Below are 27,022 nucleotides of genomic sequence, written 5' to 3' on the forward strand. Positions count from 1 at the left end.
GGCCAAGGCTGTGAGTCTTTGCTTGCATGGCAGTTTCCAAGGCCTCAGGTATGGACAGCTTGCTGTATTTCTTAGGCACCTTATTTGTCGCACCTTTCTGCAACTCCGTTAGTTGGCTAACCTCCCTCCGTGCTACTTTGATCTTGCCCTCTAGCCTCCTTCTCCATGGAGGGTACTGCCCCTTGTGGCTGTTCAACTTGTAGCCAAGCATCTCACTGATCACTGCTGCCGTATTGTAGATCAGCTTGTTAGTGTCGGTAATCGTGGTTGTAGGTATTGCCCGTAGTGCTGCATTAACATCATCTAGCAGACCTTCTGAGGGTACTTCACGTAATCTTGGTAACCGGCTACGGGGGATCCAGGTTTCAAGCTTGGCCATGATCCTATTTTTCAGGTCAGTTCCTCTCGCACTCAACGATCCTTCTCCTATCGCACTTGGGGCTATGTACCCAATCTTGGGTGGGGGTGATGATATCTCCCCCCTGACCTGGCGTCCTGACTCCTCCTTGCCGTAGCATTTGTGTTGTACCTCGTCAATCTCTAGCTGTGAGAGCAGTCCCTTCTTTCGAATGTTGGAACACTGAGCTACTAGTTGTTTCGCCGTCATTGTGGATGTTGGGTATCGAAGAATCCATAGGTCCCTCATCCTATTCATGTAGCCCCTTCCGCCGGGGTTACTTGCGTAGTAGCATTCCAACAACGCCCTGTTTTCGTCCCTTGCCCACCGATGCCTTCTTGTTCCAGTAGCCCACTTTTCGTCAGGGTGCCCTGGTTCCTCAACACCTGACGCGGACCTTGTTGATCCGGGCGACGTCCGAGCCGGCATGCCTTCATATTTATCTGTCTCGCTCATGTCTGCGGGACAGATAAATATGAAGGCAGATAAATATATATATATATATATATATATATATATATATATATATATATATATATATATATATATATATATATATCCTTCAAGCTTGGCTCCCCTACCAGAGGCCTGGGAGCTTAAGGGTCCTGTCCAGTATCTTTGGTGTTCCCAGAACTTCACTCTTCTGGACAGTGATCATGTCATTCCTGGGATCTGCTCAAGCCACTCGCCCAGTTTGGGAGTCACTGTCCTGAGTGTTCTGATTACCACTGGGACCACTGTTGCCTTGACCCTCCACATCTTCTCGAGCTCTTCTCTCAGCCCATGGTATTTCTTGAGCTTCTTCTTTCTGATGATGCTATCCTAGCTACATCTATCACTATGGCCGTCTTCCTCTTTTTGTTCACCACTACTTTCAGACCATAAATGACACAGATATATCTGTATATACCAGCTTCCTGGTTATGGCATTCCATGCATGCGCTACCTGCTACCATCTTGCACCCTGGTGTTATGTGTTGGATTGTGTCAGGGACATCTTTGCACAGCTTGCACTTGGGGTCTTGGCTGGTGTGGTACACCATGGCTTCTATGGATCTTGTACTTGCAGCTTGTTCCTGCGCTGCCATGATTTGTGCTTCTGTGCTGTCTTTCAGTACAGCTTTATCCAGCCATTGGTTGGATTTCTTGATAATAGACACTTCTTCTATCTGCCGGTGGTACATACTGTACGGGGGCCTGTCCTTCCATGATGGTTCCCCTTCTTGCTCTTCTTCTTTCTCATGTTTCTGATGCCTGAAGTGTTTGCTAAGCACATGGTCATTTGTTGGCACCTTCCTGATGTACAGGGTTGGCTGTAGTTCAGAAGCTAGAGTACCTACTAATTGGATTCTTGGTTGTTTGATCCCTGGCTGCTCCAGACTGCATACCAAATATTCTTGTGCAAGATATTAACACCTCCAATGCATCCATCCAAGTGTGAATGTTAGATAGAAAACACTTAAGTATAGAAAAAGGGCTTGTATTAATGGGTGTGCATGGGTCAATGAAGGATGCTGTATAAAGCACTCCGAATGCTCTGATTGATTAGTAAAAGTACTCGTACAGTTCTAGGCATTCCAGGATCCACGTGTGAGTCATTGAGTCAGAGGCTTTCTTGAGGCTTTCTAGCTTCTTTAGTCAGTATCTGTGTATCATGTCAAGGCCTGGTGCTGTCCAAATCTTCATGCTTAAGACCCTTTCTCGGATGTCTACTACTAGCCACTGAGCATTATTGCTATAGGTTGCATCCATCCCCCACATGGTCTTCCAGTATTGCTAGGTCTCCAGCATTGGTGGGGCTGTTGTTCTCATATTGTTTCCCTGCCACTAAGAGTGCCTTGGATGGTTTATTCTCCTGGCTTCAGTCTTTCTGGTATACCTTTCCAAGCAGCTACCCAAGGCTGCGAGTCTTTGCTTGGCAGTTTCTAAGACCTTAGGTATGGACAGGTTATTGTACTTCTTTGGCATCCCTTTTTTCATCATACCTTTCTGCAGGTTTGACAGTTGACCATAAACATCCAGACCAACACACAGGGGTCAAAGCCAGTCATTTCAATTTAAAATCGACAATTTAAAAACTGTTTATGTGCAAAGTAAGCCATTATTTAAAAAAAAAGAAAGATAAAAAAACTAATAACAAGAAAATGAAAGTTAAAAGAGTCTTGTACAGGGAGAAGCTGATCCAGGCATAAAGCTGATTTATCAGAATAGAGTGGCATAAAAAAAAAACGAAGCCTGCCTTCAACCACATCAGGACCCCACCCCCTACTCTCTTGTTCACTCGCTGGTGCCAGGGATGCTTGAGAGAAATGCAGGCTGGAGCGGAGAAAAAGACACAATGACAGATATTTAAAGCTAAATATACAGATTCAATCGTAAGACTTCACAAGAACATCTGAGGATATGACGGAAACGTGCCATAAAATCATCATGGGGCTACATAACTTCCTGAAGGAGTATATTCATGGCTTTTGGGACTATGAGACCCCCAAGGTGATGGTGGTTAAGAACAGAACTCTTGGCGTAATTTACAGGGGTGTTCAGTTTCTTGTGATCACTTATTTCATATGGTAAGCTTCATGTTTGTACTTTTGCATGTCTAATGACCAGGTGTGTGGACAATATATGAAATTCAAAGGTTTATTTTGTCTTTTCTACATTTTTTCTGTTAGATCTGTTGGTTCTTTTAAATTTAATTACAGTAAAATTTTTAATGAATAATATTCATGCAGATAAAATAAATACACTACGGCTTTAAATTTGAACTCATGTAGTGCAGTTTTGTGGGGAGGAAATGCATCTCATTTGCAATTAACAGCATAAAATTCAACAATCCAACTGAGTGTGGCTCATCCCCTCTCCATATTATCAGAGATTTAAATGCTATCCAAGGAGAACAGATGTAAAGTGTTTCAGATTTGAAATAAACGAAATGCCCTGAATTAAAGTACATCATCACCTTTTCTTGGCTTCAGCAAAGAGGGCTGAGCAGATCCAGTGTAACATGACACCTCCAATAAAAACTGACATCATGGTAGAAAATGTGATATTACCGCTGTCTCTTCTATCATCCTGAAGGTATGTCTTTATAAGTCAGAAAGCATACCAAGAGAGCGAAACCCGTCCAGAGAGCTCTATTTATACTCTCATGAAAGGCTCAGCAATTCATGGAGATGAGATCCTGGACACTGTGGAGTATGCCCAACCCTCAGAGGTGATTTCTTCATTAAACTTGTGCTGCATAGCTCATGCTTGAGTTAACCACTTTAAGTCTTTTTTTCCCCTTTTTGTTTAGGGTGGCGATGTGATTAGCACAATACTGAGACGAGAATTCACGTTCAATCAGAGACAAGGCACCTGTGCTGAGGTGAGAGGTCAACTAAAATCTACTGAGTAACAAAGACACCTTTTCCCTCCCATCACTGACATGTTTCTCTATTCACTTTAGCATTTTAATGTTGCCAATGCCAACTGCACCACCGATTCTGACTGCGTTGAAGGGGAAGTCAACTTCAGTGGCCACGGTAATGTTTTCACTTCTCATCTAATTTTTCTTCATGCCTTTTTTGGTTTGCATTTGCCACCCTTTGTTTCAAACACTTTCCTACAGGCAGAAGGACGGGCAGATGTGTTCAGTACTACAACCACACCTTTAAAACCTGTGAGATACAAAGCTGGTGTCCGATTGAGGAATACGCTGTAGTACGGTAAGATGGGTGCTACAGAATCATCAGCATCATGTCAGGTATATATGCATTGCTCTAAAAATCCATATAAGTTCTAAACAGACTCAAACTGAGCCTAAATATCCAAAAACATGGGAAACTAACATGAAATAAAATACGAATTGGTGCAGCGATTTATTAAAACATGTGCAAACATACATGGAAATGAAGGCAAAAACAAAATGGTACAGTCCTAACAAGCTTGAAAGTCAATATTTACTGAACACACTCAGCCAAGCTTTCTTGTAATTTCTTTTAGTAGTCTTCAGGAATTGATAGGCCGGTGAAGAATATGTAGGATGAGTTGTGTGGTAGGAGTGACAGATGTTTTTAAAGTGGAGGTGGGATTACATCAGGGATTGGCTCTGAGCCCTTTCTTGTTTGCAGTGGTGGACAGGCCGACAGATAGGGTCAGGCACGAGTCTCTGTGGACTGTAATGTTCACAGAAGGCATTGTGATCTGTGCTCAGAGTAGGCAGCAGGTGGAAAAGAGCCTGAAGAGGTGGAGGTATGCTCTGGAGAAAAAAGATATTAAAGTCAGTGGAAGCAAACAGAATGCGTGTGTAAATGAGGGAAACAGATGTTACAGTGAAGCTGCAAGGAGGAGAGGTAGTGAAGTAAGATGAGTTTAAAAACCTGTTTAAAAACATTTAAATCCACAGTGCACAAGAGAGGCGAAGAGGAGAGTGCAGGCAGGGTGGAGGGTGTCAGAGGTGATTTGTGATTATGATAGCAGCAAGAGTGAAAAGTAAAATTTACAAGAGATTTGGCTTGATGCATGATTTTGACAAAAAGACAGGTGGCAAAGCAGAAAAATTAGTAAAGCATTAAATATTAAGTCATCATTAAATACAGCTTGGAAAAAAAACCTAGTCATCAAGACACATCCACATGAGTAAAACACAATAAAGTTCACATATTTTGGGCTTTATGAAAGAACCAAGAACCTTCTCTATGTGAGAAAACAGATCGACTGTGCTTCCTTGGAGACAAGATATTATCAGTTGCTTGGTCACTACTTTGACCAAATGATGACCAAACCAGTCAAACAAATTGTGTAACCTGAACCAGATGCAAGAACCACTTCAAGGTCACTTTAAGGAAATGTTAAATATTTGCTGTCTTCAACAGAGAACCACCATTAGAGGAGGCCATCAATTTCACAGTGTTCATCAGGAACTCTATCCACTTCCCCAAATTTAAAGTGCTGAGGTAGGGTCACATAGAAGTTAATACTTCTGGACATTTAAGCTGCAGATACTGATGTTCTTGTCTTTGGCAGGGGAAACATTAAGGATGCCCGAAACAAGCGAGACATTAAGAGATACCTGAATAAGTGTCACTATGATGAGGAGCGTGACCCCTACTGTCCCATCTTCCGCTTGGGATACATCGCAGCACAAGCGAGGGAGAATTTTAGTGAGCTCTGTAACACCGTGAGTATGATGCCTGCACTGCATGGTGTTCACAATATTTCATTTGTGGAGAGTGTTTCTCATTTAAAAATGTGTGGATCAACATCAACCCCCAGCCAGCAATCTAAAATTAGAACAAATCTTAGAATTACAATAGAAATTAGAATAAATTTATGTCTCTATAAATAAAATTCATATAGACATAAAATAGACATATAAAACTTAGACAGAAAGGCCATTCTTGCAATTTGTCCCAAATCAGCTATTGTAACACTTCAGTAAATATGAAACTTATTTTATAGTTTTGCAGATTCTTATGTGGTAATATCATTATGGTTTGTGCCGTCTCTATACAAATTTCTCATTAGTTAATTCTAATCTGATTGGTGTCTTGGTGTTTGAATTTTCCCAAGATTAATTTTAGGATTTGCCCAGAAAGTACTCAGGCACGTATTTCATTTGTGTTACTGATAAAGTTTGAATACTTTATATTCTTCTCCTGGGCTATTGCTGTTTACATGATGTCTTAAGAATGGCACCCACGAGGGTTAAAAATGACTACTGTCATGCTGTCTGAGTTCAGGGAGGAGTGATCGGTGTTTTCATCAACTGGAAGTGTAACTTGGATCTGGATCCCTCACACTGTAAACCCACATACTCGTTCCGTCGCCTTGACCTCCGAAAGGATCTGCCCGACGCTGGTTATTATTACAGGTTAGCACCGGCGTCCAACGCTGACTTTTATACTTTATTTTTAAAACAGTCTTTAAAACGCTCTTCTGCTGTGCTCACCTGTTTTTTTTTCTTGTTGTAATAATTTATGTGTAATTCTACAGGTTTGCCAAATATTACAGTAAGGATGGGGAAGAAACTCGGACACTAATCAAGGCCTTTGGTATCCGTCTAGACATCATAGTTCATGGACATGTGAGTAGATTCTACTTTAGACCTGCTTATTGTTGTATCTATCAAAATATATTTTTTTATGTTATGTTTTTTTTTTGTTTATTAGGAATTAACTCTTTAGTATTACAAACATTTTCAATTTTCTACGATTTTTTCCCCCCCAATATTTCAATTCAATTTGTGCCAAATCACAACAACAGTCACCTCAACGTGCTGTAAGCTAAAGACTCTACAATAATACAGGGAACACCGCAACAATCAGAGGACCCCCTATAAACAAGTGCTTCAGTCTACTGAGTGTGGGAACAAAGAAAAAATCTATCTATCTAGATGTACGACTCCATAACAACTGTGTGTCATTTTTGTGCAGGCTGGTAAATTTAGTCCTATTCCAACCATCATCAGCACAGTGACTGCTATGACTTCTGTTGGGATTGTGAGTATTGACTAATTTGTTTTTATCCTGAGACATTAAAGCGGCACCGTTCAATTAGTGTAACTGTTATTCTGCTTCATCTCCCCTCTCTGTAGTGCACAATAATCTGCGACTGGATCATGCTGACATTTATCGACAAGAATGAAGTCTACAGTGAGAGAAAGTTTGATGAAGTGAGTAAAAAAAAAAGAGAGCGTTATTCATTAAACGCAACTCAGTTTCATTTGTTTTTGTGAATCTGCTTCTATATCCAGTAGAAGACTTTTATAAATAGAATGAAATCGTCCATCCAGAGAAGAAATCTAGTTTGTCTCCAGGTCTTGTGGAGAATGCTGTCAATTATTAGCTCATCAGCCTGAAGGACTGATGAGCTGAGGTCATGGGGAGGCGTCTGTTGTATATCTTTTCACAATTCACAAGAATCGCTGCTCCTACAATATTGTTCAAGATTTAATCAAGCATAGACTTAATGGTCAGCTAATGGGTCTTCACTTTAACTGTGGTCAAAGTCAGGGCTACATTTGTCATTTTATGGACAATAACCATGAGACTCTAACACACGTTGTGAAACTCACTGGCTTCATTACTTTGCTCCAGGCACAAATCATACAACTGTATAGCTGTGTTTTGGTGACTGTTTTCTTATTTTTAGGGACTATTTTGTGAGATGTTTGTCTAATAACATCTTCTGCCTTTCACAGGTGATCAAGGAGCCCACAAATCCCATACCCACAGAGCTCAGCTACATCAACAGCTTCGGCTCAAACCATTCTGACCTGTCAGACGGCGTACCCCTGTGACCAAAGTCCTCGCTGGCCAAGTGCATGGACTCCCCACCACCAACTGTGGCAAACAGCAACTGCATCTCAGGTGTCAGTGACAGCTCACTTTGACACTGTGCTGATGTTAGTGGGGATAAAAACGGGCAAAAGAAAGAGATCCCTGTGGAAATCTTTGCATAAGACAGTTAGTTCTCTTTAACTTGACACGACCTCAGAATATATTAACAGCATATAGAGAATGTGTTTATTTTGAAAACAGGAAACCATTTCAGTACACTGTCATGAGAAAAAGACTGGCAGCACTTTATAACAACGCCACACTAGGAAACATTAGTAAGTGCTTAATTCATCATTTGTATGTCATTACTTCTCCTTAGTATGCCGTTTATAAATACAGATGTTTATCCATCATGCACAGCTATCACTGCTACCACATCACTGCTAGTAATAATCATAGTCATAATAATATATCAGTATTTATAAAGGCCATACTAAGGAGGAGTAATGCTATGTAAATGATGAATTTGGTCACTTGCTAATACCTTAATAATGTTTGATAGTATGGCATTATTCTAAAGTGCTACCAAAAAATAAAAACCATACAGCATATGTCGATGTATTGTAGACATTCAATCCAACAATAAATAACCTTTAACTTGGTTCAAACATAAAGACTGGTGGGACTTTTTAAAAAGGAAAAACAAAATCATGAAATTGTGACAAAGATAAAACTGAAGCATCTGAAGGCTCTGATTCATTTCCTTCTTTCAGTCTGATGTGCTCAGCACACAGGAGGAAACTACCAGGAGAAACACAAGGAGGGCAATGAACAGTAATCGAATAATGCAGACATTTCCCATAAAATGGTTCCTGTAACAAGATTGTGGGGAAGTGTGAATCCATCTGGTTGCCAAGGAGCAATACAGATGTCAGTGGTTTAAAACAACAAAAAAACCCACAAAAATTTAAGACTCAAGTTGAATGATCAATATCTGCTATGAAGGTTGGCAGAAAGTCACTTCATTTTGGAAACTGTAGACTTGCACCATATAAAAAAAAATTGTGAAGATTCACAGCATACAGCTTAAATAGCTTTTTGTAATTTGTCTGACAAACCATACTAACTAAATGTAACATTTGCTGAGATCCTGATGCAAATAAGTCATTTAAGAGCACAAAATTGCTCTCATCATTTCATTTTATCAACATACATGCAGAGCATGTCTATGAGAACCTCAAAGAAGTGAATCTGATTGTACAGCAGTTAAGTCTGAAATGTGATTACTTGTCTGGGAGACGCCCACCAGGAGGTAACGTGAGTCATCTGTGAAACAATGAACTTAAAGTGAAGGGGATGTGTGGATTAAGGCAATTCTAAAGCAGACATACATAACGTTCACTACCAGATACATATTTCCCATATGGGATAACGACAAAAAAAAAAAAAAAAAAAACAATTTCCAACCAGCCAGAAATTCATCTTTTTCAGTCTGCAAGGTTCAAATTTGCTCAACAAAAAAAAAAAGGAAGTTAGATTTGTCAAAGTCTTCTTCACTGTCGCCAAACCAAAGAAACAATGAAAGATTACGCAACATGCAATGAGGCAACATTAGTCACGTTTCACAGCAGAAGAAATTAGAGTGGATGCAGGTCATGTAATTGAAGCTGTGCGCAATTTACAGCAGACACATTAGCAGCCGAGGGAGGGAGGAGAAAACTGAGACAGCGTAACGACAGAGTAGATGTAATTTAGGAAAAATACAGAACTGCAGCAATCACAAGCAGACCAAGACACATGAAAAACACATTTATTATCAGTGAAGATCTTCATACACATGCATAACTAATACAATCTAAACATATTTACAGGGGAATCATCTTGGTTACACAATCACACAGCAAAAAGCAGAGACCGATGCTGCTGAAGTTTGCTAAAACTCAAAAATGAATTTCAGCACTCTGTTTCCTGATTTGGATGGAGTGAAGGAAGTGTCAGTGAAGCTCATATTCAGTGAACACCCTGGTTGATCTGAGGGCTCATAACGAGCAGCCAGCCTATGGTCTCCTCCAGGAAGCTCATGTTGTAGTGGGATGCTATGTTCCTAAACACCGTGATCTGCTCAGAGAAGCTCTGTAAACAGACCAAAAACAGCAGTGTCAATAATATGCGTTCAACGCTGAACAGAATGGTGCCGTGTGCTTCAAAGTACGAACCTTGGCTGGGAAGGTGAGGTCAAAGTCTCCAGCACATTTGCAGTAGAGGGTCATGTTGGTTTCCTTCACTCCCTTACATTTGCTACACACCTGAAATTGAACAAAACCTGTGAGGCACCTTCTGGAAAATGGGCTGTCAAAAAGCATGCAAGTTAGATTTTACTGCCAGGAAAACTTTGCTTTTTTAAGAAAAACAAACAAACAAACAACCAGAAGTAGTGAGTGCATTTTTTTTTATCATTTCATTGCTTAAATTTTGCCAGGTGTTTTGATATACTGAGCACTATTTTACCCACCAGATCCTGCAGCGTATAGCTCATCAGTTTCTTCTGCAGAGCTTCTACCAGAGCCATCTCAATAGACTCGGTGTCATACTGCGCCTGACAGTTGGAGCAGAACCACTGAGGCAAAACTGAACCATCCTGAGGAAAAGATAACAAGTTTATCTCATTTAGATTTCTGACTTTCACAGTTTCGAAATGTCAGGAGTTATTGTACTCTTACCTGTGCCACTGACGGGTCCTTGCAGAGGTCAAGGTCCCGACAGAAATTGCAGTGGTGACAGATAACCTCTGGCAGGATGTAGGAGTTACACGGGTCACGGAACTGGGCTTCCTCTGAAAACTCTCCAACATCCACAAGACGTAGGAGGTCTCTCTTCAGCTTGTTCACCTGATTTACAATGTTGGCGTCTAGTGAAAGAACCTAAACAAGGGAGGGATGGGGGAAATATAAATAACCGCTGAGGAAAAAAAAAAAGGAGCAGATTTCTTTTCTTTTTTTTTACCTGGCAGACATATTTGATAAACTCCAGTGCTGGGTTGTTGAGTGGAAGGTGTGACCCAGGCAGGATGGGGAACATCTCTGAGGTGTGGGTAACACTCCTGGTACCAGTGACCTTCTTCTGGATTTTCTGAGTGATGGTGAAAATGTTCTGTGTCAGCTCGCTGGACACGTACTCCTGGGAGAAGGAGATCATTCCTGTGGAAGAGAATTTTTAAAGCCGTAAACATTAAACACTCGGCTGAGCGTAATCTGCAGTCCCAGAGAAATACAACAGAAGTCTTTAGCACATACAACAGCTTCCTGATCAGCTTCTTACCAGGAAGTGCACTCAGATCCCCAATTGCCTGCTGGGAAGCCTGGCTGTTGCCACGTCTCTTTACTGGTGTTGCTCCTGGGCCGTTACGTCTCAGCTCCTCTTTCATACTGTGATAGACCGCTGCAATGTACGCTGGCAAGGTAAAGGTGTTTTGAGAGTTAGTAACTTAGAAAGCAAAGAAAAAGAATGTTGGGAGATTTTCCTTCTTTTACCTGAGACGATCATGAGGAAGTACTTCTGACAGGATGCGGTTTGAGGAAGATACTGCATGATATTCCAGTTACTCTCAATCAAATCCTCTACTTCATCCGTCTCTCCATCTCCGTCCTCCTCCTCAGCATTTTCTTCATCTTCATCCTCACTGCCATCCTCATCCCCCTCCTCTTGTCTGGTTTTCTTCTGTTGGGCTCCTTCCTACAAAAAAACAAAACAACGACATTGGAGATGGATTCAGTTCAGGGCCTAATCGCAAAAAGAGTCGCCTCAAGGTGCTGTAGTTTGTAAGATAAAGACCCCAAACCCCCAGCAATCAGACATCCCTGTATGAGCAAGCACTTGGCGACAGTGGGAAGAAAAAGCTCGCTTTTAACAGGAAGAAACCTCCAGCATCTGGCAGTACCTCTCCATACATGACGCTGGAGGGCAGTTTGCCCTTCACGCCACCATAGTTGGCAGGGTCCATCCACAGCAGGAACTCCCAGCACCGCGAGAAGGAGATGGACAAAGAGTGGAAAATTTCTTTGGAATGGATGCTAGAAGAGAAACGGTTAGAAATGTGAGATGTTGTGGTTACACGTAAAAGACTGGAAACAGGAAATTAGACTTTCAAAAGTTGTAAACAATAAAAGTCAAACATTTAAAAGGTATTGGTGCTTATTTTAGTCACATACTTTCAGAAAACCAGGGAAAAAAACCACAACAATATTTCAAGAACCAAAATCCCAGGAGGTATGTATCTCTGAGTAGCAATATTGATTTTATATTCATATTTTGTCATAAAGTCAATATTTAAATGTCACATCCATTATTTTAATGGGCAGTTCTCCCATTTTGGGTTTAATTTACAGAAATCACTTCAGCTGATGGAAACCACAACAATCCCTGCCGTCTCGCTCTTCTAATAGATTATTTTTGTTTTTCTGATTTTAGTGTTCTGGCTCTTGCTTTGCATCATGCATCATTTTACTAATATACTATTGTTAATATGTCAAAATAGCCAACAGCTGTGAACACATGCATGCATTTTTACATCTGATTGGATCTGATTTTCTCCAGTAGTTTACTAAAGGAGACGTGCAAAATCACTTTAGTTTGTGATCCAATCAGAGGGAATGAATTTTATTGATAAATGATGTTAACAGCCTACAAAAATGGAACCGATCAATTTTATTATCAGTTTTCTATCAGCTAAAAATCAAACAAACTTAGCAGCAGATTAAGATCAAATGTAACATAATTACATTTTCTGCATCATCAAGAAAATACATTCAATTTCCAGTGATGTGATGCACTAATGTTACAGCTGGAGTTTATTCTGTGAGGTTGCAAATAAAGACATAATTCTTACCTGTTGCCATCAAATGTTCAAAATTAAGTGTATTGACACTTGGACTATTTTCACTTACATCTTGTCTATACAGTTAAAGTACTGTTTTAACTTTAGAATATTTAATTTAAATTTAACATGGCACTTTTAGGGCCTCAATTGTATATATTGTTTTATAAACAAAATTTGTGTATTGAAACAAAATAATTTCTCACTGGGATTCATTCTGATTTTGAAAATAAAAACATGTGAAAACTAAAACTCTGGTCATCCCAGATCAGACTGGAGAATTTAAAAAACACTGACCTGTTGGTGATATACTCAACATAGCCAATGGCATCATCAATCCTGCGTTTTTTAGTACACAGAATGATCCTATTAAAGTTTCCGTACACCACAGTCGAGCCGAGACGTTTGAACTCTGCAACCAACCTAAGGCCAGAATGCGAGAATGAGGTCTGGATAAATGGAAACTGAAAGCATTATTATGAATCAGAGTTCACATCGTCAAATTTTCTAATAAAGTTTTACGTTTAAAACGTAAAAAACAAAAACACAAACAACACCAACAGCAACAACCTAAAAATACCAGGGCTTTCTCTTAGTGGTGAAGTCCTACTGATGTAGAGTTTACCATTATTTCAAAAGAAAGCTTTCAGATTTCATTTTTGAAGTATAAAGGATTTGGCACTCACTGCAGAAACACTTTCTTCATCATGTTATGCAGGGTGCGGTGCAGGGCGGGGTCATACAGCAGCGAGCTGGGGGAGCGCAGCCAGCGGTAGAAATGCATCACCTGGTTGTCTGCATACACATTGTGGTACTGTGTGATCTCCCTGACCCATCCCACCACCATGCTCTTTAAGATCCTGCTCAGAGAACCCAGAAAAATTAATCAATGAAAATTGTGGTTTGAGCAAAACACAAAACACAAATCCTGCGCTCAAACACAGAAGTTTACACACCTGAAGGTGTTGGAGCAGAGAGCTGTCTCATCGTAGCTAGCCAGAGCACTTGCTCCCTGGTTTCCTGACATCATGTCCTCCAAAGATGCCTGCTGAATCACATCAAAACTGACGCCCAGGCTGGCTCCGCCCTCCATGTCGTTGACATGCTGAGACTGGAGGATGGTGTTCACCGCCAGGCTCTGCAGGTCCAACTCCACACATGCTGCACGAAAGATGATGATTAAGACAGACTTCAAAAATCCCTCTAGTGATTTCCTTTTTCTTCCTTTTTTTTTTGTACCTGTTGAATAACATCCCTGAGCATTGATCTCCACAGAGCCTCTGTCATCATTTTCCATCACCAGACGGCTGTCATCAGCCTCTTTTCCTCCCAGGTCAGGCCTGGATGTGGGTGAAAGCCATAGCAGGTGGTTGTGCTTCCGTAGATGTCTTGCCAAAAACAAGTCTGAGCCAAAGATGGACACATCCTGTGGCAAGTTCCCCACAGGTAAGTGGTAATATCTGAAAGTAAAAGAACAATTCAAAAGTGCTTGAAAATGTTTTACAACAATTTCTGCTGCCTGGATAAATCTTTTATTAGAGGCTACAACCACAAAGTTAGCATGTAAGACGTTTATAGTATCCTCTTACAAAAAAAAAAAAAAAAAAATCTTCCTCTCCGTCTGGAACAACCTTATGTGTGAAGGGAAACTCAGCAGAAACATGCAGATCATACCTGGCCATGTCAAAAGCCTGTGACAGACAGCTGTCCAGGTTGAGGTAGTGGCGGATCATGCGCCGGGCACCGAGCCGTTGCCAGTCCAACACATTATAGCTGATCTCATCAACCACATGAACCGGAACGACCGGGAACTCCTCGAGCACCGGCATCCCGGCCGTCAATCGACGCAACTCCCAGTTTGACTGCACTGCGATGAGGGTGGGCCCACGGCGCTCCTCCTGTCAACAGCAACAAACAAAGCAGGCATTTGCAAATTTAGTCGCATGAAACTTAAAGATTAAAAAGTAATAAAAATGTTAAATATAACCAGATTATTTTACCTTGTAGTTTAGGAGTATTCGTTGGAGTGCACGTGAGATCGCCTTCATGTCATTTTCAGCCCGCACCTCAAAGTTGTGTTTCTCCGGAGGCAGAAGCTCCTCCGTCGTTTTCTCCAGGAGTGCCGTGCGTTCAGCTGTGTAGAGGTTACTCAAGTTGGGCATCTGGTTGCTTCGAACCTAAAAAATGCAAGCCAACAACTGAGCTTTATTCTCAATGCAATTAAATGTCATGATGGTACTGAGAGGAAAACAGACTTCTTCTCTGGTACTAAAACAAAGAGGACACTCAAAGAAAGCCCATTATTCTTACCGTGTCCAGGACGAAGATGCTAGCTTTGCGCTGAGAGGGGATGAAGAGGCCAAACAGAGCCTTGTGGCCTTGGCTGTGATGATACAAATACATGTGGCGAACACTCCCTGAGAAGCAAACATAGTAGTTGCAGATCAAAATTCACAAGTAATTGCAGTGAAACGGTTTTCTTTTTCACTAAAGGGAAAAGTCATAATTTAGGTCAACCTAAATATTCAAAAAAAGTAAATATTAAATTGTGACATTTATGACCATCAAAAGTCTGCTGTCAAAACTTTTAAATCTAAAGTGTCTGAATGACTCTTACCAGGTTCCAGGTAGCTAAACTGGGCCAGCGACCTCATCTCCAGATGTTCCAGATCAAACGTGTCAGCCTCCCTTCCGGCCATATCTCTTACAACATGTTTGTTGACCATGCACACGCATCCTAGCTGCACCAAAGCTCGAAACAGCAAAGGAACCTGAAACAAACGACTCGCTGCGTTCTGTTTCCAGTACTATACAGTTATAACACGGACACTATGCAGTGTAAAAAATTACACTGACCTGTGTTTCATAGACTCCTTCGATGTCAGGTGCAGAGAGGTCTGCGTTGATCTCATTGATGTGCTCTTGGTACATGTCCTCTGGCACAGAGTACTCATAGAGGTAGTAAACCATGTTGGAGCGAGGCAGCATGCGATTCACCTGTAATCACACAGCTCTGATAGTTATTTTGGGTAACTTCTTCTATAGTCACAGTGATGTCATTGCATTATTTTATGCATTTTTTTGTAGCGTGCCTTTTTGTACGTCGCTCCCTCCTCCTGTTTTGGGACTTTTTGATTGACGTAGAAGACACGTGGGATGTTGAGTTTCATGCAGTGGAGGTCATTTCCAATCACAGCCCAAAGCTTATACAGACCAGGGTGACTAGTTTCTGCAATCTGAGAAAAAAAAGAAGAAGTAAAAATAGAGAAGATCAATATCTTTACATTATTAAATTATTTGTGGATGATAACAGGATCGCTCTGCACTACCTGGACAATTTGCCACGGCATATCGAGGATGCTGCGAGCTGTTCTGCGGAGGAAGCTCCCCAGGCCTGTGATGGGACCACCTCTGATCACTCCTCCGCCCACTGGTTGAGCCTCCCCATCCAGCAGCCTCCTCCTCTTTTTCCTCTCCTTTCTCTGCTTCAGCTGTAGCTCCCACTTTTTCTTATGGTAGCGCAGCCAAACTTGACGTTCCTCCTGCACACAGAAAAAGTTGTTTGAACCTTTTAACATTCACCGCTGGAACGTCTTGGATTCAAATGCACTACAAGTGCATTTGGAATTGCATGAAAATGTCTCAAGCTTAATATACTGAAACCTCTGCTTTCCTACCCGTGTTTTTCCCGTGGGAGGGGGCGGTCCCAGGATCTCTCGCCAGGACTGCGTAAGCTCTAAATCCTGAGACTCCACCTGGCTGTCGTCTCCGTGTGACGCCCGCTTCCGCTTAGTGCTGATAAGGATAGCTGGCTGCAGGGGTTTGGGTGGCATCCCAAAATCCTCTATGTCAGCAGCAGGACCTGCTTCAAGAGGCTGATGGGCAATCTGAGAGCGAGGAAGACATTTAGAGTGCAACAATAAGGCTTAGTGGTTGACACTTTACTGTGAGGTTAACCTTACCTGTCTCTTGCCCTCGCTGGTAAACAGCTCACTAATTTTCTTCTGCTTGTATATGTCATTTTTCTCCAGGAGTTTCTTGTGTAGCCAGTCAGGATGCCTCACTCTGGGAACAGGATTCTTCACCTTATGGAAATAAAAAGTGGAAGGTGCCATTATTATTTTCTTAATCAATTAAATTAATTATTTAGTTTTAAGTTTTCTGTTTATTTATTTATTTTTTAAACATTTTACCTGTTGCAGAGCAGCAGGAATGGTGATGATTTTCTGGATTGCACTACCCAACCTCTCTATGTAATAGCTCCAATCAAGGATCTGGAAAAAAAAAGAAAGAACCAAAAAACCATATGACATGAAAGTACTTGAACATTTTTGTCTTTGTTATTCGCGTTTAATTTTACCCTTAAAACTCACAGAGCGGATGTCCATGTCATGCAAGCTGGGCATCTTCAACCACTTGCGAAGGAAATGTTTCTTGACGCTCGGCTCGGCCTGAAAGATGGCTAGAGGAATGGCCCTGATGCACAGAAGCAAAAATGAGCCGATGGCTTTAACTTCTGATCGTATTAGAGATCGCTAGTTTCCTAAGGATATTCAAAAATGGGAAAGCGAGCTCAAGAAAAGTCTTTGGTGCTGTGTAACACCAGGAAACCTATCGAATCAGTAGCCTAGTTTTTAAATATGGTATTGCTGCAATAGTCTGATGTGACACAATATTAGCATTGTGGACGTTATCATCTTTTCATTTTTGTTTTGGTTTTTTAAACCAGACCTGACAACCGAGGCACCGCACACTCACACAGTAGCAACTTACCAATTATAGTGTAGCTACAGCCTAAAGGTTTCCCTGCTTTACCATCTAACATATTCAGTACGGTACGATAAGTTTACTTTAGCGGCAACTGTCGAACCTTTCTGTGACAGGGGAACCCTCAGGTTTTCGGGAGATGACATAGCGACAGCTCAGACCGGCATCTTTCACCATTTGATCCCCCAGGAACTCTGCCAGCCTCTTAGCTGTGCTGATGGACGTGGACTTCTGCTCACCGTAATCTTCGAGCTTTCTAGACATTGACCGATTCTCTGAAATCAGGTCAAAAAGCTCTGCGTCTGGCATGTTGGCAGCCTGCATCACACATGAAATGATCCAGTGAGTTTTTTTGTTATGCATTTTCTATAAAAATGATTCTAATAAACGATTGCTGAACAATACAATTCAGAAATATGACAAAAACACCTTGTTACAGGAGACCCTAGTTATCAGAACCTGATCAGAGATATGCACCTTGCTGTAAAGTACATCCAGCCAGTAGTCGGCCACTTTGGCCACTGAAGCGTAGACCTCCTCTAGAGTAGTTCCTTTGAGGAAAGCCTCGAACACAGACGACTGAAAAATCTTGATGAGCTGGAGCTCTCCTCTTCTCTTCACTTCAAAACCCTTCAGCTCGGCTAAAGAACCATCCTCATTAAACACAGCGTACCTAAAAAGAAAGGCGACTCCCTTTGTTAATTACACCCTGTAAGAAGGCCACAAATCATTTCACAAAATTATCTCCTTACCTCTTTTTCAGCTTCTTGCCCTCCTCTTTGGAGGCTGGCAGGATCATTGCCAGATACGGTCCGTCCACCTCAAAGAAGATGCTGTTCTCTGCCCTGATGTTGTAAGTGACGGACGCGGGGTCGACCAGCTCGTGGTACTGATCGTTGGTAAATCCCTCTTTTACCATGATGTTCAACATGGCACCCGGGTAGGAGATAGTCACCTTGGTCTTCTTCTCGTTACTGGTCTTCACCACAAAGTTCTCCGGGAAGGTATTGGGGAGGACACACCAGATACCATCAGTGTCCAACTCAAGAGGCCTCCTGTGTCACAGAGAAGGAGATTTATTGCAGCATTTTTATAGTTGAATAAACTGACCCGCAGCATAAAATATATACTGTAAAGTGCGTGAGCTCAATTAAAGCCAACATGCTGGCAAGAATTATGCAACTCACCCTATTTGCTCAATGAGCTCTCTGGCCTGAGTAATAATATTGGCTCCAGTGAAACACACAATGCCGGCCATCTCCATAGAGTACCATCGGGCCCTGATGGAAACATAAAATAAACAAACAAAAAAAAAACAGAGCATCAAGTCAACAGCACTCAGTACTGACTGCAGCGAAAAGCTCAGGTAACAGCGCAAGTGGATCTGTGATGATTGATGAAAACCGCGGCCGGCTCCTACCCCTTCCTCATGACGTAGCCGTAGAAAGAGTTGAGGATGCACTTGTGAGCGAGCTGAAGGGATTCGTACAGGATCTCCATGTTTTTGCAGCGCTTCACCTCAGCGGCGTCTCCACTGTCCTGAGCTGATGAAAGTTTCTTCTTCCACACCTAAAGCAAAGGTAGCACCGAAAAGAAAACCTTTACCGCACGTAACTATAAAAAAAATAAATACATAAATGAGACAGATCAGGTATAATTTGATCAAATAGCTACAATACCTTGTGAAGTCCTTTGAATTCATAACGGCGATCTCTGAAAGCTCTTACAGTATCCACATAGAAGGAGTTCTCCCTCTGACAGATGGTGGTAACTCGCTCCTCCAGCTTGGTGACGTGTGTCTTTTTATAGGCCTTCTTACAATAGTCTGATTTAAAAAAAATAAAGTCAGGACTAACTTTAGCCCTGATAACCCACTATTTTCATTACTTATAGTCAAAGTCTACTATAAGGAGCCAAAAAGAAAAGAGGAACCTGCGAGACGTTTCTTCTCATGCTTGGCCTGCTCCTCCCTGTTGAGCGTGTGGAAAGCCCGAGGTGGACCGTTGGGGAACAGTGGCGGGAACTTCTCAGACTCAAGTTGCTGCTGGATGCGGTGAAACTCACTGCGGCTGGCGGGCACTGCAGAGAGAGACAGCGAGAGACAAAGGTTTCGTTTTCCCCCCCAAATCGCTTAAAAGCAGAGTACAAATATCCAAAGATAACTTACTGATTTCGCCTCTCCATTGCCAGGTCATCCTCCTCTGACACGTGGCACCAGGCTTGTTGAAGTCACAGGCAGCGCACGTGGCCTCATCAACCATAGCAGATGGCTACAAAATTAGAAGATAAAGACTAAATTTAATGCTTTTCTAGATGTGATTGTGAGCATTTTTTGATTAATAAAGTAATAACCTGAAGGCGGTTGGTGAGAATAATATTGGGGTACATCGCCCCAACGTCCAGATGGTAGATGAGGGGACATTCAATCCTGTTTGGAACCTCCTTGAGGGACGTCAGCTTTTTCTTAATTTCGTCACAAACCTGAGAAAATATCGGCGTTAATTCTGAATTTCAAGCTCAGAAAAAAACTTGAGTAACTTATTAAAAAAGACAGACAGAGGCAACTCCCCTCCTCCACAAACCTCGTTAAAGTTAGTGACTTGCTCCAGAGGGATTTTCTCCTCTTCCTCGATGGCATGACGCATCGTTCTCTCAACTCTTTGCAGCAGGAAGTCAAATGCAGCCGGGTTCTGTTGCAACATCAAAAATGAGAGCGACATTTAAAAAACAAAACAAAAACAAACAAGTGCTGATGAAGAGTGAGCTCTGAGAATTGAGCAGACTGTACCATTTTGAAACGACACGGGATGTCACTCCGAAACACTCCAGACTCCAGCGCCTCCACGTGACCGCCCACGTAAGTCTCGGAGTCTAGGACGTGGCCGTCGTCTGTCAGTTTGTTGAAGATCTGCTCCTGCTTGTTGGGGAAGATGATGTTGGCGTGGAAGGCCTGCACCATAAGTAAAGCTTCACACAGCGTTCCCGAACCTTTACGCAGCACCTGAAACAGGTGAACAACGCAAGAAAAGAGAGACTGGTAATTAGTAAAATGCACTTTAAAAAAAAAAAAAGAAGAGAACTCTACTTAATCTTTTGCAAAGCACGCCATAGACGAACCTCATCGGGCTCCATGGGGATGATGGTACACAGAGCGAAGATGAAGGGGTGGACATATTTCATGTACAGGTAATATGTGGCCACGGCATCTGACACAGAATAGGTTGCTAGAGTCTGACAGGAAGAAAGAGAAAAGACAGTAAGTGGAAAGTTAACATCCCGTTAAAATGATTCCGGTTTTTATTTTATAAAGACGGGAGTTTAGTTCTGCACCTGCGGCTCCTCGGTTGCCATGCGGCACATTTCTTCTGGGTCGAGCTCCACGGGGTCATAACCCAGTTTGGCCTTCGCTGCTGCCTTCAGATTGTGGCTTCCCACCGGCAAGTAGCTGTCTCTCTTTACCCACCTGATACAGGATAAGTTGGATATATGAAAAACCAACATTACATATAACATTTACTTTGATTATATGTGTTAAAATGTGGTTAAACATGAGATTTTAAATCTTTATAAAATGCTTTCTATGTGTTGACAATAGACATTACACAAGATTCATCGTATCCAAGTTATAAAGCTACAGACAGAAAGAGATGCATGCAAATGTTACCAAAAACATAACCTCCTTGGTGGAGGTAAAGTGTATGCTTATCATTTTAAGAGTGTAAAACTTTTGCACACCTTAAACAATCCATGTGGATGGCCTGACTGGCCTTGTACTCTCCCTGGTTATCTTTCTGGAAACCGATCTCCCTGTGCATGCTCAGTCCATGGAGGGCAGCCCGAACCTCAATGAAAGGCCTAGAGAGAAACAGTATGAGGAGAGGTGGAGGATCAAGAAAAGTAATCAGCATAACAAACAGAATAAGAATATTGAATATCTAATATAATCAGCTTTTTAACAGTTTAAATAATTCACTATTAACAGCTTCATCATTATGTCGTAGCTGCCTATTGTCACAAAGAACTGGTGCTTGGGCCACTTTTGCTCGAGCTGAAGTGAAACCAAGGACTTAAAAATAATAAAAAGTGTTCACTGCAGCCACTGCCTGTAATGTATTCTACCCACTTCACCTTTAAAGTAAGTAACTGGCTTTTACAGAAACAGAAAATAGGCTTACCAATCAAAGAAGTCTCCATTGTAGGTCACAAAGATGTTTGGCTTCGTTTCTTGAACGTGATCAAACCACCTCTGAATGAGAGCTGCCTGCAACCATTACAGCGTGTTATTAAACTGACAGAAACACACAGCAGCCTATTATTCATCAATGCTTTATTGTTAGTGGCTACATACCTCATTGTCCTCATTAAAAACAGTGAATGGCCCTTCATACTCAGGTTTGGGGGTAAACTCAAAATCCTCAATGTTCTCAGAGACAATCTCTCGGTTTGTGATCAGAAACCCCTACGTGAAAACACAAGGACTGTTAGATGATACTACAAACAGGAACGTAACAATAACTTGAAAAATCAAACGCAAATGAACCTTACCTGTCCATCTATCATGTAGGAGATCATCATAATTTGATCCGTCTCTGCGTCTGGGAATTTCAGCGGAAGCTTGGTGGTCTCGATGTCAAACGCCAAAACGACAGGGTCCTGCAGGGAAACAACGTTTCACAGAAAAGCCCCGACATAAATCAAAACTTCAGTATAACTCCGAATGAATGATGGAAGGCTTAAAACAACAAAATCCTGATACCGGTCGCTCCACAAGATCGTCTCTCCGTACAATCTCTGGCGGGTAAGCGCTGCCTCTGTTTCGAACATTGTACCAGTGAGCCTGAAAAATAAAGACAGTTAAGATAAGAAGAGCACGCACAGGTGTCGAGGAACACCTCACTGGAAAACACTGGAACCTGATAGAGTTGATCTTACCACGTGGATCTTCAGGTCAATGGACACACGCACATGGTAGGGCACGTCATACTCTCTCATGTCCACTATGTTGTCTAACTGATCTGAAATACTCTTTGACATCCCGTCTTCATCCACTGAGGTCACGTTGCCACCTGATAGCGCACTAAGAGGACAAAAAGGTGTCGGGGGTTATTATAAAGCTGGAAACGTCAGGCGGAACATCAAAGGAATCTAACGAAGGTTCGGTGATACCTTGACAACATTGAGGTGTAGGCATCGTTAGACTGCTCCCTCTCTCTGTTTTTACGTACCGCCGGGGCAATCTCACGCTTGACCTTCACGAGGTCGTCCACGGTGTTGAACGCCAGCTTGATGTAGTTTCTCTTCAGTCCGACAAGGTGGTTTGGCTGGAGACACCAGATCAGCAGAATCAGCATGTGAGTGGCTGCACAAAGTCAACACTAGCAGCCAATAGGGAAGTATACTGCAACCTGTTCACGATACCTTCAAAAACACTGATACTAAGGACACTAAATACTAAGGACAAGAGTGCCACAGTGGTAAAGGGGATATATATTTTAGATTTTTCTTAAATGCGTGCACTCACTTGGCCACTTTCTTAGGTACAGGTAATCAACTGCTCACTGTAACACATCAGCCAATCACATGGGAGCATCTTAATGCATAAAAACAAGCAGACGTGGTCAAGACGGCCCGCTCAAGTTTAAACTGAGCATCAGAATGTGGAGGAAAGATGATTTAACAGACTCTGAACGTGGCATGCCTGACGGGCTGGTCTGAGTATTTCACAAACTGCTGATCTGCTGAGTTGTTCCTTCACAAACATCTCTAGAGTTTACACAGAATAGTCCAAAAAAAAGGGAAAATATCCAGTACGTGGCAGTACACCTCGTTGATGCCACATTTGGATGGTTCAGTCAGAATCTGACATAAGCAAAATGAAAGCATGGATCCATCCAGCCTTCCAACCCAGTACTAGTGAGGCATATCTAATGAAGTGTCTGGTGAGCATACATAAACAGATTAGATTTTTAAATGAGTGAAAATGTGTTGTGGTGGTGCTCTTGTCAAAAATCATCCATTAATTAACCACCAACTATTTCTTCACTAATTCTGTGTAAATAAATATAGAAAATATTTATTTATCTACACTTATTTGACTTATTTATTTACTCACTATTTATTTATTAGATAACTTAAAGTCAGTTTAAACTCTCACCAGGTCCAGGTCCTCTTTTGGGAGAATTTCGAGCTTTGCCACCTTTCCTTGGAACTTCTTAGATAAATATGAGATGACTTCTCTCTCGCAGTTCTGGACATACACATTTTGTTATTTATTACTTTTTTAAAAAAATGTTCACTTGGCATAATCACAGTCACTAACTTACCTTTTTCGTCGCAATGTAAAAGTATGGCTTGAAGGGCAGAGACACCTACAGCACAGACAGAACACATGAGAGAAAATGTAAAATGCAGGACATTTAATAAGCTGCGTTACAGCGCTCTGCTTTCCCCCCAAACACACCTTGAACCTGCTTCCATCCTCCTGTATAAAATAATAGTCCACCGCGCTGATCATCCTCTTGTCTTCATCCAGGATCTCTGCCTACAAATGCAGAGCATCAAAAATAAATGTTAAGTGTTTATTTTGCAGCAGACAGAAAGGAAAAACTGTCGCACTGCGAGGACTCACGGGGTGCATGTTGATCAGCCAGCCCGTTTTCTCTCCCGGCTCCTTCATCCTGTCGAATCCGAAGCGAGCGTCCATCTCGTCGGTGAACTGACTGCGCTCCAGCCGCTTGAGGGCCGATAAGGAGGATCCATCATCCCTGGTTCAAACGCACACAACAGTGACACTAAATTCTGACAGTCCTCGGTCATCCATTAATATTCTGAATAAGAAAGTGTTATGAAGCGTTTGGTCTGTTAGAGCTGCTGGGACTTACTGGTTTTCCGGATCCCCACTCGGTCCTCGGTCCGCTTTGTAGCGTCCACTGTTCTGCAGAACCATCTTCTATCGCGATGTTCCGGGTACAAAACACTAAAATAAAACAGCTAAACGTGTGCGTGAAGCCGCATTTGAAGACACGCCGCTTTAATAGAAAGTTTTGTCTGCTGGATTTGTCTGCGCCTGTCACAGACTCGCCTGCTGTTTTCCTATTTTGGCGCGTTCGTGCAGTTGCCGCGAGAGGACGGAGCTGAGAACCGGAAGTACAAAGATCGTTAATGAGAGAGATGAACCCCTCACGGTGGTGTTGAGACGTATCTAATTAGGTTGAATGTCGTGTTCATTGTAACGTTGGTGCTCATAGATCTGCCTCTAAAAAACAAAACAACAACAAAATAAAAACAATACGTTAGAAAGCAAAGTGTTTACGTGATTTAGTGTAATTGAGTTACACTAAATCACTTTTAAGTGATTTAATAATTTTAAGTTACATTATGCAATATGGAACTGCTTAAAAAGTAAAAGTTTTTTGGGGTGATTTGCAACAAATGTAAGTCACTACTGCTTGCTGGTAAAATCCAGCCTTCCCTGTGCGAAAGGATCTCAATCAGATTTGAGTCTGGACTTTGGCACGTGTAACAAGTGTCACCTGGTAGTTTGTTGCTCTCTGCCAGGTGATTGGCTGAAGAGCTGTGAAAAGGTAGTGGGTGTGTGGGGTGAAGTCAGCGCTCTTCTGTGGAAAAAACTAGAGGCAATTAATTCACCCAGGTGAGAGTGGGTATACTGTCGGTAAGAGACTTTTGCCATTTTTGTTTGGATCATTTGCTATTGCGTGTGCCTGTTTTTAATATGTCATTGGACTTTTTTTAGTGTGACTACGAATTTTAATAGAAGAATTGATCAAGCCCTAGATCGACTGCGCGCAGGGAAACTGATCAATATTCTAGGTATATTGAGTGTTTGTTTCAGCTTCATGATTTTGAATGGTTTCATAAAATTGATATTTTATTGGGTAATATTTTACTTGATAATGTTGTTTGTGTTTTTCAGCTGTGCTGTCTCTGCTGTCTTTTTTTCGTTCTTTTTTTTGATTGATTTGTAATTTTGTTTTGGTTAGTCCGTCCAGCCGTAAAGGCGGTTATTGATTGAAAGTAAGTTGTGTAAGGGCGGACTAACCTCCCTTTTTGTTTTTTGTTTAATTGTTTGTGCCACTTCCCTTTATCTCCCAGATCGCAGGCCATGCATAGCACTGATTCCCAGCTGCGCTGAGACCCGAATTGTTTGCAGTGTGTGCCACGATTGCAGTGTCGCTAAGCGGGGTGTGACGGGTTGCAGTGTTGTTATTTTCGCACAGTTTGTGTGGTAAGTCTCATGTGCAGCTGGGATATCAGCAGGATGTGTTGTAAGTCCTGTCTGGAAATGACTGGGAATTTGTATGTATAACTCATGTAATAAATAAATGATCAATTTATTTCTTTGCCCCGTTTACTCATCCCTTGTCCTCGGTTACACACTGTCTCTCCAAAAACTTCATTTAGTTAAAAAAATTGTTTCTTTGTTTCTAACCATTCAGTTGTGTACTTGCTGGTGTGTTTTCGATTATTGTCCTGCTGCATAATCCAAGTCCACCCTGAGCTTCAGGGCATGATCTGATGACCAGACATTCTCCTCCAGGACTTTCTGGTAGAGAATAAAATTCATGGCTTCACCAATCACTGCAAGTCTTCCAGGACCTGAAGCAAAAAAGCTGTTCATACTGCCACCACCACGTTTGACTGTTGAGTGTTCTTTTTATGAGATGCTGTGTTAGTTTTACAGCAGGTTTAATGGGACTCAAAAAGTTCAGCTTTTGTCTCATCAGTCCACAAAAATCTCAGGGATCTGGGAAGGGAAGCTGTGTTTTTGTTGGCAAATGTGAGACGAATCTTTGTGTCCTTTTTGTTCAGAAGTGGTTTTTGCCCCGGGAGTCTCTCATCGGTGCCATTTTTGCCTAGTCTTTCTTATTGAATCATGATCACTGACCTTAACTGTTCTGCATGCTCTTGGAGTCAGTTTGGGTGGATGACAATTCTTGGAAAAGTTCATCACACACATAATACAGAAGTAAAAGGAAATAAAAACAAAGGTGGGCATCATATCAAATTCCATTAATTTGAAGAAGAAAAAAAGGTGCTTGTTGATTGATTTTAATGAGCTGAACAGTCTTAAAGTTCAAATACACCTTTTCCCCATTGTTCATGAACTCGACAGAAGACCGAGGAACCAAACGTTTTTCCGCTGATCGTAAATATAGATGCTTACTGCTTTTCTATCGAGCAGGAACATCTTGAGTATACACGATCTTTGGCGGAACCCTTAACTCTGGGAGAGACCCCCTCCCCACTCACAATCCGCTGAGCAGTGGAGGTAGTGGTAGGTGACTTTGACATTTGTAGCTGCTGGCGAGGCACTGTCTATAATCATAAAGACCTTGGCAGCGGTAGCGTTTGGAGGGATTCTGGGGTTTGTGTCACATTAATAAGATAATGACGGATGTGTTCATGTGTTCATTCATGATAAGTTCCGAGTGGTGTGGAGGTGTGGGAAATAATCAGTGGGTTTAAATCGGTTAGCCTGGTACTGTAGCTCTCTGGCTGTGTGAAACAACGCCATCAACAACCCGGGAGCAGAGCTGCCCGGTTTCTGAGTTTGTGCAGGTGAGTGAAAATGGCATGTTTTGATTTACGCGTTACCTTTAATTTAAAAGACCGTCTCGTTTTTCTCCAGACTGAACTCTGGAAAAGATCCGATCAGTGCGCTGATTTAACTTTTATGTCAGGCAGAATCAGTTGTTGTGCTTA

General features: G+C 41.9%; 3 protein-coding genes and 1 long non-coding RNA gene across 7 annotated transcripts in view; 3 read left to right on the forward strand and 1 right to left on the reverse strand.

Moving 5' to 3' along the window:
- Positions 1–959: 959 nt before the first annotated feature.
- p2rx2 (purinergic receptor P2X, ligand-gated ion channel, 2) lies at positions 960–9,781 on the forward strand. Its single transcript, XM_026188019.2, has 12 exons — positions 960–2,967; positions 3,476–3,611; positions 3,693–3,764; positions 3,846–3,921; positions 4,008–4,104; positions 5,254–5,334; positions 5,405–5,558; positions 6,121–6,251; positions 6,374–6,464; positions 6,814–6,879; positions 6,975–7,052; positions 7,581–9,781. The coding sequence occupies exons 1-12, from the start codon at positions 2,801–2,803 to the stop codon at positions 7,677–7,679; spliced, it is 1,248 nt and encodes a 415-aa protein (XP_026043804.2). The 5' UTR covers positions 960–2,800; the 3' UTR covers positions 7,680–9,781.
- Positions 9,454–24,413, reverse strand: pole (polymerase (DNA directed), epsilon). Its single transcript, XM_026188018.2, has 48 exons — positions 24,181–24,413; positions 23,928–24,063; positions 23,760–23,840; positions 23,623–23,667; positions 23,454–23,546; positions 22,466–22,620; positions 22,232–22,376; positions 22,056–22,136; positions 21,845–21,952; positions 21,648–21,758; positions 21,475–21,560; positions 21,035–21,154; positions 20,630–20,762; positions 20,417–20,530; positions 20,088–20,300; positions 19,882–19,989; positions 19,652–19,780; positions 19,467–19,569; positions 19,232–19,378; positions 18,979–19,124; positions 18,720–18,868; positions 18,487–18,579; positions 18,052–18,354; positions 17,777–17,972; positions 17,403–17,617; positions 16,906–17,008; positions 16,726–16,806; positions 16,495–16,617; positions 16,210–16,419; positions 15,862–16,074; positions 15,625–15,768; positions 15,389–15,529; positions 15,150–15,303; positions 14,843–14,949; positions 14,533–14,709; positions 14,207–14,430; positions 13,772–13,992; positions 13,489–13,693; positions 13,219–13,392; positions 12,830–12,955; positions 11,597–11,729; positions 11,190–11,391; positions 10,978–11,109; positions 10,663–10,856; positions 10,380–10,580; positions 10,172–10,297; positions 9,876–9,965; positions 9,454–9,792 (listed from the first exon to the last, which is right to left on the reverse strand). The coding sequence occupies exons 1-48, from the start codon at positions 24,243–24,245 to the stop codon at positions 9,670–9,672; spliced, it is 6,879 nt and encodes a 2,292-aa protein (XP_026043803.2). The 5' UTR covers positions 24,246–24,413; the 3' UTR covers positions 9,454–9,669.
- Positions 24,414–24,578: 165 nt separating this feature from the next.
- Positions 24,579–25,653, forward strand: LOC145432376 (uncharacterized). Its single transcript, XR_013912653.1, has 2 exons — positions 24,579–24,971; positions 25,053–25,653. It is a non-coding gene; the product is annotated as an uncharacterized LOC145432376 (long non-coding RNA).
- A 1,068-nt stretch (positions 25,654–26,721) lies between these two features.
- acacb (acetyl-CoA carboxylase beta) overlaps positions 26,722–27,022 on the forward strand; it is a 28,658-nt gene continuing 28,357 nt past the window's right edge. For all 4 annotated transcript variants that reach the window (XM_026186129.2, XM_026186131.2, XM_026186130.2 and 1 more), the window contains exon 1: positions 26,722–26,878. The gene's annotated coding sequence lies outside the window, so the exon portion shown is untranslated. The remainder of the gene's footprint in view (positions 26,879–27,022) is intronic.

The sequence above is a fragment of the Astatotilapia calliptera genome, chromosome 12 (assembly GCF_964374335.1).
Source record: "Astatotilapia calliptera chromosome 12, fAstCal68.1, whole genome shotgun sequence".
NCBI lineage: Eukaryota > Metazoa > Chordata > Actinopteri > Cichliformes > Cichlidae > Astatotilapia > Astatotilapia calliptera.

Excerpts from the sequence above, each read along its gene's own strand:
- p2rx2 (XM_026188019.2), top strand. The coding sequence starts at position 2,801 with ATGACGGAAACGTGCCATAAAATCATCATGGGGCTACATAACTTCCTG. Across the intron at positions 3,612-3,692 it reads AGTATGCCCAACCCTCAGAG|GGTGGCGATGTGATTAGCAC; the intron begins GTGATTTCTTCA and ends CTTTTTGTTTAG. Across the intron at positions 5,335-5,404 it reads CCCAAATTTAAAGTGCTGAG|GGGAAACATTAAGGATGCCC; the intron begins GTAGGGTCACAT and ends TGTCTTTGGCAG.
- pole (XM_026188018.2), bottom strand. The coding sequence starts at position 24,245 with ATGGTTCTGCAGAACAGTGGACGCTACAAAGCGGACCGAGGACCGAGT. Across the intron at positions 22,377-22,465 it reads TACACCTCAATGTTGTCAAG|TGCGCTATCAGGTGGCAACG; the intron begins GTATCACCGAAC and ends TTGTCCTCTTAG. Across the intron at positions 11,730-12,829 it reads GTTGAGTATATCACCAACAG|CATCCATTCCAAAGAAATTT; the intron begins GTCAGTGTTTTT and ends TTTCTCTTCTAG.